Source organism: Rhagoletis zephyria, unplaced genomic scaffold (genome assembly GCF_001687245.7).
Source record: "Rhagoletis zephyria isolate East Lansing unplaced genomic scaffold, Rhagoletis_zephyria_1.1 Rzeph_scaffold_01188, whole genome shotgun sequence".
Lineage (NCBI taxonomy): Eukaryota > Metazoa > Arthropoda > Insecta > Diptera > Tephritidae > Rhagoletis > Rhagoletis zephyria.
The window spans coordinates 94,003-106,004 of NW_016158272.1; the positions used below are offsets into that span (position 1 = coordinate 94,003).

Genomic DNA, 12,002 nt, shown 5'->3' on the forward strand with positions numbered 1-12,002 from the left:
ATCCGTCCTACGCCCGAAAGAAGAACGCGTACCAAGTTTCGTTAAGATATCTTAATTTTTACACTAGTTATCGGGTGCACAGACGGACGGACAGACGGACGGACGGACGGACGGACGGACATACAGTCACCGCTTAATCGATTTCTCTTTTCATTCTGATCATTTATGTATACATTTGTCTATATCTANGGTAGGCGTGGTTATTGTCCGATTTTGCCCATTTTCAATACCATCCGTCCTACGCCCGAAAGAAGAACGCGTACCAAGTTTCGTTAAGATAGCTTAATTTTTACACTAGTTATCGGGTGCACAGACGGACGGACAGACGGGCGGACGGACGGACGGACGGGCATACAGTCACCGCTTAATCGATTTCTCTTTTCATCCTGATCATTTATGTATACATTTGTCTATATCTATCTCGATTCGTTTTGCCTGTTACAAACAACCGTTATATGAACAAAGTTATAATACCCTTGTGCACAAGTGCGCTCGGGTATAAAAATCCGAAACTTATCCATATTGGGTGACCTATACACTCATATGACTGAAAAAATTATAACCATTTGTTGCTGGCGCAATAGCAACTTTAGGTCGGTCGTACGAGGCGGCGACCAATATGCTTAAAGTCATAAAAAATTGCACGGATATATTAAGAACGATACAAGTATTTGTTTATTAGTTTACTCTTAGTGCATTTATACGGAATGTAGATGTGTTTTAATATCTGAAGTATATATTAATTGAAATGTGAGATGAATAGCAAAAAAAAATTATAACGCGACTTACTTATCCGTGTCCTAATTATAATAATAATAATAGATTGGCGCTTACACATATGTTAGTGTTTGGCCGAGCTTCTCCTCCGACTTGTGGCGTGCGCCTTGATGTTGTCACACAAAGCGGAGGGACCTACCGTTTTACGCCGACTCCGAACGGCGATTGTATTTACATGAGAAGCTGTTTTTCATGGCAGAAATACACTCAGAGGTTTGCCATTGCCTGTCGAGGGACGACCGCTGTTAATAAAAAACCTATTTTCTATATTTATTCGATGTTGCTTTGACCAGGGTTTGAACCCAGGTGCTGATGAGTGAAAGCGCGCACTGCTTACCACTACACCACAGCGGCCGTGTCCTCATACGTCTTTGAAAAGCCGAACGATCAAATTCAAAATGGTTCGGTCAAATCAATGGCGTGTACATATTTGAGGCACGGTTGCATTTTAGCGTACAAATGTTATAAATATTAGGATTTCATTGCTGTTAAAAATTAAACTGAAACGTAGAAAAAATTCTAAGTGATTTAATCAGCAACACCAATACTGTTCCTTGGTAATGTAGCACAAATATTAATTAATAATTATTTTGTATTCTTACAAATAACTTAAATATATACGTTTTCTATACCTGCAACTTTATTGGCTTTTTATTTGATTTTGACATATAATGTTTTAAACCATGATAAAACGTAACCATACGACCTGTTTAGGCGCGGCTGCTAACACCGGGCGCCTAAATTCGTCCTATGTACTGCTGCATGTGCAAAAATTGCATAACTGCCATGTAATTTAACTTTCTTAAGTTTCAATTAGATGACACTTCAAAGTATGCTCGGCCTAGTCTGATGCATCCTCCGGACACTGCTTCCAGAGTCTTCTGCGGACTATGCATGGCTTACAACCATGCGGAGGTGGTAATAGTTGATTACCATTGGCCACAGTGCTTACCCACTACCTTTGGTCCAATAAATATTTTTGTATATACATACATGCAAACATACTGGTCTCTCCTCTCACTGAGTTATTCACGACCTTTTACAACAAAAAAGGGAAGTACTCGATACTTTGCCGATACTGAGTAGGTAGGTAGGTGTAGTGTTTTGAGTACAAGTACTCATTAGAGTGATACGTTAGTGGTATCGATTGAACCCTTGGGTAATACCCAAAATCCTATAAATTCGTGTTAGCATAGCATTTTCCATTTCTTTGAATTGTATTTGAATTCCTATTTCTGTACTTATTTGAACTACTATTTGAAATGTAATCCTTAATTGTACGTAGTTATTCATATGTATATTAAAATTACATGCTTATTGTACACACGCATTCATACATCATATTAACATATTTATTATATCCGTTTATTTGCATAACGTTCTTATCTTAAAATCTCTATTTGAATTATTGGATGATTGTACTTAATATTTTTGAAATCTAAACCTCCCCTAATGTTTAAACAGCTTTAAGTAGCGATATACGTAGTTGGTAACACTAATGCCGATCATAGGCAGCATACACGGTGCGTCTGACTCGCGAGTCATTTGCGTACGTGTTGACTCGTCTTCGACTACATACACTTGCATCATTCAGAGTCATGCCAGGAGGCATGTCAGTGTAACTAACACATATTTTCACCAAACACATTCAAACCGACTCGCGAGTCAGATGCACCGTGTATGCCGCCTATAAGGCAGGCACCCTTTGACAGCGCACGAACAGTGTTGCCAGAATATTTTTGTACCCCATCCCCATATCGAGCCGCAGTTATCCCCAAAAAATTCCGATTTTTCTTTTAAATCCCCATTTAAATCCCCTTTAGTAAGAAACAAAGAAGCATGTATTCACATTTGTGTTAGTTCATTTTAATCCAGTTTTCATTTTAATACAGTTTTCATTTTAACACAGTTTTCATTTTATTACAGTTTTGAATACTTTTCTCTACACATTTACGTACATATTTACATATATGCATGAGGTCATTTGGTTATACGTACAACTATTGGCAGAGATTTAGCACCAAAATTCAAAGTTATATGTTTTTACAACATATGTTTATTTATTTATTTTTGCTAATTTTCTTTTTAAATATAATTCAATCTATAACAGAAACAGCATAAATAAAAGTTTAAAATCAGAAAGTATTCAAACTTTTTCAGTTTAATAAAGTACAAGTCTCAAATAGCTAAAGAATACCATTTATTTTTTAGAATTTCTTTCGTGGAGGTTGTTGCGAAAATTGTTTGTTCAGTGAAAGCCAATCAAAGCAGACATCTGCGCCGAATAATGCTTTGACGGCGTTAGGAAAGCCTTATAAACATATCGCGCAAAAAGTATGTACTTATAAAATCTTTATTCGAGAAATTTTTATGGGCAGCCAGAAAAATATATATTTTAATTTCAATATCAAAGTTTTAAACCAAACAAAAATCCCCATAAAATCCCCGCATCCCCAAACGAAAAAATCTATCCCCAATTGGTTTCGTAAATCCCCAAAATGGGGCAAAATCCCCACATCTGGCAACTCTGCGCACGAAAAGGAATAAGAAGGAATGACATTTCGTTGTATATGTCAGAATTTTTTCGACCCTCGTTTCACGCAGTCGTTTTTCTTCGAAATATATTCCCGCAAACGTTTCTTGTATCCCGCGCAAATTTGAGCTCAAGCACTTGCTTTTTGGCACGATCTCTGGGAACAAAATCATAGAGCTTTTTATAGTTTTAATCTTTATACTATTCTGAAACATTCTATATATTATCCAGCGATCTGAAAGTCGTACAGAGACAAATTATACACCGAATTAAATGCTCGATCTGAAACTTTGCACAAACTTTTTTAAGATTCATTCAACCATTTTCGAAATATTTGCGTCGTAAGATTTTAAAATGTTTACATTGAGCAAAGCATTGCTACGTTCGTTTCGATAGGCAGCGTCTCAGCGGCACATAAGTAGAGTTTCCAGACGTACTGCTTTTGGGAGTAAACGTACTCCTTTTTATTGTAATGTACTCCCTTGTACTCCCAAAAAAATATCTGGAAATGTACTCCTTTCTTAGTTTTGTACTTCTTTTGTACTCCTTTTTCTAGCTATAAATATTTTATCATATACAGGGCGTAAAATAATAACTGTTGCACAGGTTTTATTGAAATATAAAAGGTAAGTTTAGAGATTTTGCGAAGGAGTAGTTTATTGTTAATTATCCACAGATTTTACTTAAATTTTATTAATAAGTTTTTAAATTTTAACCTTCATTTGCGTTTACCAGCGGTAAACACTTTGAGAGAAAAGCTCAAGCGGCACGCAAGTCTTCGTCGGTTACTTTGTTAAATATCTTCTGTAACCATAGGCTAATTTCCTCCATTTGGCACCTTTATACTCCATCTTTTGTCCAACATAAGGCCTCATACTCAGCAATCGAAAAGACTCGGAACTGGTGACTAGGAGGCCATACATTCGACCAACCCTATACAAAATCTAAGAAAAAATACACCTGAAAAAAGCATGTACTTATCTCCCAAAGCTGGCAAAAGGAAATAAGGGGTAAAAATTTTTAAAACGACTATTAAAATTAAAGTAAGCTATTTATAAAGTTAGCAAAAAATACTTTTTTCGCAAATTCTTTAAAGGACTCTTTTATTTTTCGAAAAACCTTTGCGACAGTTATTATTTTACGCCCTGTACTTTGCCATTCATATTGTGGCAAACACTACTTAGTTCGTAAATGCAACCTTTTGTAAGGGAGTGTCAAGCCGCAGCTGTCAATAATCACGATTCAGGCTGAATTTCTTTATTCATTCTGAACGTTTGGAATGAACTTTTTTGTTTACTTATTCTTTAGAACGTTCCTGATGATATGTTAACGTATATTTCAAACACATTCTGTTTATTCCGGCTGTGAAATGAGATTATCCGGAATGTATAAAGAAATGCAGCCTCAATAATACAAGGTTAGATAATTATTTACAGCTGCGGCTTGACACTCCCTTACAAAAGGTTGCATTTACGAAGGACAGCAAAAGGGCAAGAATGCAATTCCTTGTTGCGAAAATTGTAGTAGAAAAGTACGCAAAGTAGGCAATTAGTAGTGGAATTTCTTTTGTAAATTCTAATGTATTTGCAGGAAATCTGGCATTTTAAACGAAATGTTGAACGTAATATTTATATATCTACGTGAATTACGTAATTTATGTGCTATTTAGCTATATAAAAACTGCAAAATGACTCAAAATTAAAATAAGACTACTATGAGAATGATGTAAACATCCAATGCTTATGTTTTCATCAGTTAGATATGCTTCATATGCATATACAAATAAACATATTGCACAAAAGCTTATATGTACTTTTATCTCACACTAAAGCTACACTGTTTCCATGTAAATTTGCAAAGAAGCAACACGGTGCCACTGCTAAGGGAGCGGTGCGAGAGAGACAACTGTCGGTTTATCGAACCTTGTATTATTGAATCATTGTCAATAATTATCTAACCTTGTATTATTGAATCATGGCTCAAATCCATGGATATACATATGACGAGTTAGTTAATGGTCTCGCCTAATAGTTAAAGAATTACAATGTAATTATTTGGATGCCGCAATACAAATATGTACATATAAAGGGTTAGTTAATGGACTTTAAACATGTCATTCGAATTATACTATCCCATATAAATAAACAGCCCAGCGAATCAACACTGNCCTATACAAAATCTAAGAAAAAATACACCTGAAAAAAGCATGTACTTATCTCCCAAAGCTGGCAAAAGGAAATAAGGGGTAAAAATTTTTAAAACGACTATTAAAATTAAAGTAAGCTATTTATAAAGTTAGCAAAAAATACTTTTTTCGCAAATTCTTTAAAGGACTCTTTTATTTTTCGAAAAACCTTTGCGACAGTTATTATTTTACGCCCTGTACTTTGCCATTCATATTGTGGCAAACACTACTTAGTTCGTAAATGCAACCTTTTGTAAGGGAGTGTCAAGCCGCAGCTGTCAATAATCACGATTCAGGCTGAATTTCTTTATTCATTCTGAACGTTTGGAATGAACTTTTTTGTTTACTTATTCTTTAGAACGTTCCTGATGATATGTTAACGTATATTTCAAACACATTCTGTTTATTCCGGCTGTGAAATGAGATTATCCGGAATGTATAAAGAAATGCAGCCTCAATAATACAAGGTTAGATAATTATTTACAGCTGCGGCTTGACACTCCCTTACAAAAGGTTGCATTTACGAAGGACAGCAAAAGGGCAAGAATGCAATTCCTTGTTGCGAAAATTGTAGTAGAAAAGTACGCAAAGTAGGCAATTAGTAGTGGAATTTCTTTTGTAAATTCTAATGTATTTGCAGGAAATCTGGCATTTTAAACGAAATGTTGAACGTAATATTTATATATCTACGTGAATTACGTAATTTATGTGCTATTTAGCTATATAAAAACTGCAAAATGACTCAAAATTAAAATAAGACTACTATGAGAATGATGTAAACATCCAATGCTTATGTTTTCATCAGTTAGATATGCTTCATATGCATATACAAATAAACATATTGCACAAAAGCTTATATGTACTTTTATCTCACACTAAAGCTACACTGTTTCCATGTAAATTTGCAAAGAAGCAACACGGTGCCACTGCTAAGGGAGCGGTGCGAGAGAGACAACTGTCGGTTTATCGAACCTTGTATTATTGAATCATTGTCAATAATTATCTAACCTTGTATTATTGAATCATGGCTCAAATCCATGGATATACATATGACGAGTTAGTTAATGGTCTCGCCTAATAGTTAAAGAATTACAATGTAATTATTTGGATGCCGCAATACAAATATGTACATATAAAGGGTTAGTTAATGGACTTTAAACATGTCATTCGAATTATACTATCCCATATAAATAAACAGCCCAGCGAATCAACACTGGCTTTTGTATTTAAACGTCGCCAATTCAAAATTATTGTAGCGTTCGCAATAATAATAAATAAGTCTCAATGTCAAACCCTAACAAGAGGATTGCTTAACGCATGGCGTATTGAGTAGAGTACGATCTTGCCCAAATACCAAGTTAAAGTTAACTACCAAAATCAATGCATGTGGTTTATAGAATAAAGAAATGTGCAGATCTTTAAGACCACGGAGCACCCCGATTATCGGGGATTATTACTAGTATATTTTAAATAGATTTGGATGACAAAATTTCTTAAATATATTGTATGTCAAAATATATTTGAAAATCTACACTTAAACTCTCTTAAACGTTTTCTACTCCTGGCCAGTTTTCTAAGTTCCCATCCTCTAACGCAGGGACGGGCAGATTTTTGGCTCTTAAAGCCGTCAATGAGCCAGCAAGAGCTAAATCAGTTCTCAGGGTAAAGGGGTGTACAAAATACATTAAAAGCATAATATATATTTGTAATGAGAGTCGCAGTACAAGAAATTTGAATACGCTCTTCTTCCCTCTTCATGCTGGCTCTTGATGTTACCCCTTATCTACCATCTAAATGTGCCAAGCCGGCTCCTAAGCGCAAACAGCTCCTGGGAGCTACTTTGCCCATCTCTACTCTAACGAATCGTTGAACCAGAACTCCGTTGTACTAATTTCTACCACGTTTTTATAAACTCGCTTTCCTTTTTATTTCATTTCAATTTGTGCAAATTTACATATGTACATACATATGTATGTATAGCACACTATTTAGTTTGCTCGATTTGTGAACAAAGCTTCTCAGCGGTGAAAATATACTATTGTGAGCAATCTAAACGTGCGAAATTCACAATAGCGCTATTCTTCATCGAATGAGCGCCATAAACCAAATGAAAATTCGTTCGATCAGCACTTTCAACTACAGTCGAAGGTCGAATGCAACTCATAATAGGGGCCTATATTTTTCGCGACCATGACGAAGAGGTAACGATTCGCGACAAACAACGCGTAGGCTACTGAATTTAAGCATTATGAAAATAGTTTTAGATGATTATTTAGAATGAAAACTAATATGTATATGTAAATATATATGTATGTACGTATTCAATTTATATGAACATGCAGATGTGAGTATACAAACGTTTAACATTTTACATCTTTTTATCTAATTTTCTTGGCAGAATTCTGAACGTGCGGCAGACCACGACATCGACTGTGACAACTTCATTTCCGAGTCGGAGCATTACCAATGTGCTACACCAAAGTTTCCTTCCTTCAAGTCGCGCTGGAGCAGTGGCAATGGTAACAGCAACAATGGCTCCATCAAGAATCTCAATTTACATTGTAGTAAATGTAATAAAGCCTACCTGAGCAACGCCAACGGAAGTACCACTATAAATGGGGGTTTGGGCAGTAGCGTGGTCGTCGGCGGATTGAACCACCAAGGATCTTTCTATGAGTTGGTTGAGGTCTCCCGTTTAACGTCAGTTATTCCATGCTCGGCAATCAGCTGCAAATACGCGGGCGTCTGCATGCATTCCAACGCGGTAGGCTTGCCGCTGGCTGAGCGCCGCTCTTCCTCATTACCTATGCAAGCTGTGCACTTTCTACAGGACACCACTTCATTTTCCGATAATTGTCTACCTACGGCTGCATCGGCAAACAGCAAGATTACAACCCAGTCCGCGAAATTTAGACAAGGCTTAGGTCAAAATCAACAGGATCAACCTGTCGCACATCACCGCAACCACTGTCATCACCAACATCCGCACAGAATAGCAATGCGGGTTTCTACAACAAAGAGGGATACCAAAACCGCTAAAACGCTGACAATTGTCATGGGAGGCTTTATCGCCTGCTGGCTGCCATTCTTCATTTACTACCTCTTGATACCGTTTCTGCCGCCCGCTGCTGTATTGGAGGGACTTATGTCCTTTCTGACTTGGGTCGGCTGGGTGAACTGTGCCATTAATCCCTTCATTTATGCCTTCTACAATCCGGATTTTCGCACCGCCTTCTGGCGGCTTACATGTAGGCGTATCTGCAAACAAAAGCCGCCCCCCACTCATTTGGCAATGTTTCGTGGCTGAAGGGTTGCAGCATCATGGCATAGGACCTCCGCCAAAGTACAATTAAATTATATCCGTGTGTGAGTGGAGATTTGCTTGTGTGAAGCAAATATAATGCACGTTGCGTGCGAGCCATTGGCGGAGTTGAAATATTCAAAGTTGAGAAAGCAGACACAAAAACCAAACAAAAGACAATTTATAATAAAAGCACGGCTGTCGTTAAGTGCCTGTGCATGTTAAGTTGGATAAAAGCCAGAAGCGCTTAGCTCTTGAAAATTAAGTTGCAACAAGTAAAGAAATTGACCAGTTTCCGTTTCGACCGTAAGCTTCTGAAGCTTTCTTAATGAAGCTGAATTAATTCAGCAATGGGCACAAAGTTGCTGAAAAGACAGTTCCGCTACGACGGATAGTATTGAGGCGAAAGGGGAAAACACGAGGGACATATATATGTAATAAAACCTAACGATTGACAAGGATATTGAATTAATGCCATTTAGTTCCGCAAGTGATTATTTTTGTTTACCAAACTTAGTCGCGTCGTGAATTCGGCCGTGACCAACGCAGGCTTGCAATAAACTTGTAGCAGGTGCCTTATCTCAAAATTATATTTGAATAATTAAACGGATATAGGAGTGCAAAAACAAAGAAATATTTATAATATATGTGAATTTATTATTTAAGCTTAAATTGTACAAAATATTGTATGTACAAAGATATATTATAATGTAAAATTAAATTATTGTAAACTTCTCACGCGCATTGCCATACCGCAATCACTACATTTTAAGCTTGGTAAATTGTAAAAACACATCGTGTTTTATTCTGTGCCACCTATAATACAGGATAGAAGCGAAAATGGCATGCATAATGAAATGTTAATTTTTCTAGATAATCGTGTTATATTTATTATACAGCGGAACAAACTTTCGACATGGTCTCGTTTACCGATGTTTTTTAAACATTTAGGGCCCCGTCAGAATGGACTCTTTGCGTACGTTCCGCTCAAGGATGAAACTGATAGTTTAGTAGACTGCGTGTGTTTGCATAGAGAACGTTAAGCTACATTACATGAGGCGATTTTTTGACAGACGATAATCGCCTGCAAAAGTTGACTTGCTGTCTACTTTTAGGCAAGCAATTTTTGAATCACCATTTACACGAGATATTTTTCTGAAGCAATGTTGAATCGCTTGGAAAATCGCCTCATGTATATCCAGCTTTGGATTGTCAAGCCTTGCGTCGACGTTGGCCGGCACTGCTGACAGTTGTATAACCTTGCGTTTAGTCAAGGCAGGTCTGGTCGCAAGGGTGGGAGGGCGGTGTTAGTGTTTGGGCGTACACAAAATAATCTATTAAAAAAGCTTTAACATTTGACACACCAAAAATGAGCAAAAATTCAGATTTCCGTTTTTTCTACAAAAATGTTTACTTATGTGGTCTACAACACCTTTCGCTCCCCTATTTAGTTATAGTTTTGCAAAATAATTAAATGAATATCATCATCTATGTGCAGTAGCCTGCGCCTTATATTGCAGCTTTGTCTTACAAAGCAAGACTCCCCCAAGAAAGGTTCATTTGGTATGGACACATAATTCCAATAATTCCTTTATTGTACACCCCGAGACAAAATGTTAAGTATAACTAGGGTTGCCAGGTGTCCCCTTTTTGACCGGACAGTCCTGTTTTTAGTCTGTTTGTCCGGGTAATAATTGAATCAAAAACCGGACTATGGAGTGTTCGGTTTTTTCTTATTCGAGAAACAAAGTCTTCTCTAAAATCTGAAAAGTCATACAAAGTGCACGCATGTTTTAAAAGTGACGCCGAAAATTTATGAACAAGTCGGCGCAAATTGTTTTTTAACGGATTGGTGTCAAGTGTATTGATTTTCTCAGTCGACACATTTAAGTATTGATCGATACCGATTTAAAAATAGCGTAAAATATGGAAGCTCAAGGGAGTCTCGCCTAAAAAAAGTCAAATGTAGGGGAGAGAATAATGCTGAGTAAAATGACAAGTTTATGTATATACATTTACCGTATAGGTTTTATGACAGTTATGCCATAAACATCGTAATGGGGTTTCTCTAAAAATTCTTACAGAGTGCAGCATGGGCGTAGCCAGAACGAAATTTAGGGGGGGGGGGCCATACAAAATAAAAAATTCAAAACCAATAACTTATTACTTACTTATGTACTAAAATTTTTTTTATTTTAGCTTAAAATTATTGTAACCAATAAAGGTAAATATGTTGTACAAAAAACAAATAAACAGAAGTTCACAAAAGTTGATATAAAACTATTCGTCCATTTAAATTGTTAACTTTTTACTGAGCATGTTTATTTTACGAGGAGGAAGCATCGAAAGCCTAACCCCTTCCGTGTGAGACTTTAACCCAAACTAAAATTCCTACCGTCATGTACCGTTCCCCTCCCGGTACCACCGTCAAGGATTTCGTCGGGATTATAACACTGTGTGACTGATAAGGTTATAGATCTATTCTCTTCCTCTTCTTCCTTTTTGGCGCTGTAACCGCCAAAGCGATTTTGACCAACTGACGCCTATTAGAAATGCCAAGTGAAGCCAGAATACTTTCAGAGCTGGGGCGTCGGTGTCCATTCGAACGACATGATCAAGCCAGTTGAGCCGCTGTATTTTAATACGCCACATACCAGCACGGGCATGATGAGTGATTTATAGTGTGGTTTTCGTACGTCGAGAGAGGACTTTACTCCTGAATTGCCTACTCAGTCCAAAGCAGCACTTGTTGGCAAGAGCGATTCTGCGTTGGATTTCCATGCTGACATTATTACAGGTGTTAATGCTGGTTCCCAAGTAAACGAAATTCTCTACTTCCTGGAAATTATAACTGTCAAAAGTGACGTGGGTGCCAGGCGCGAATGTGCTGATTGTTTGTTTGATGACAGGAGATACTTCGTCTTGTCGTCGTTTACCACCAGACCCATTCGCTTTGCTTCCTTGTCCAACTTGGAAAAGTCAGGACAGACTTCGCGGTTTTTCTTACCGATGATGTCAGTGTCATCGGCATAAGCCAGCAATTGTACGCTCTTGTAGTAAATTGTTCCTAAGCGGTTCAGTTCTGAAGATCTTATTATCTTCTCCAACATCAGATTAAAGAAGCCGCATGAAAGAGAGCCGCCCTGTCTGAAACCCCGTCTGGTGGCGAAATGCAACAGAGCAGAGCTGGTGGTATTACTCAACGT

General features: G+C 37.2%; 1 protein-coding gene across 1 annotated transcript in view; it reads left to right on the plus strand.

Moving 5' to 3' along the window:
• Window positions 1–9,172, plus strand: part of LOC108363098 (5-hydroxytryptamine receptor 2B-like) — a gene marked incomplete at its 5' end in the record, with an annotated part of 86,544 nt that extends 77,372 nt beyond the window's left edge. The window contains one exon of the mRNA XM_017616358.1: window positions 7,894–9,172. Coding sequence (XP_017471847.1) covers window positions 7,894–8,802 — 909 coding nt within the window. The remainder of the gene's footprint in view (window positions 1–7,893) is intronic.
• Window positions 9,173–12,002: the final 2,830 nt, after the last annotated feature.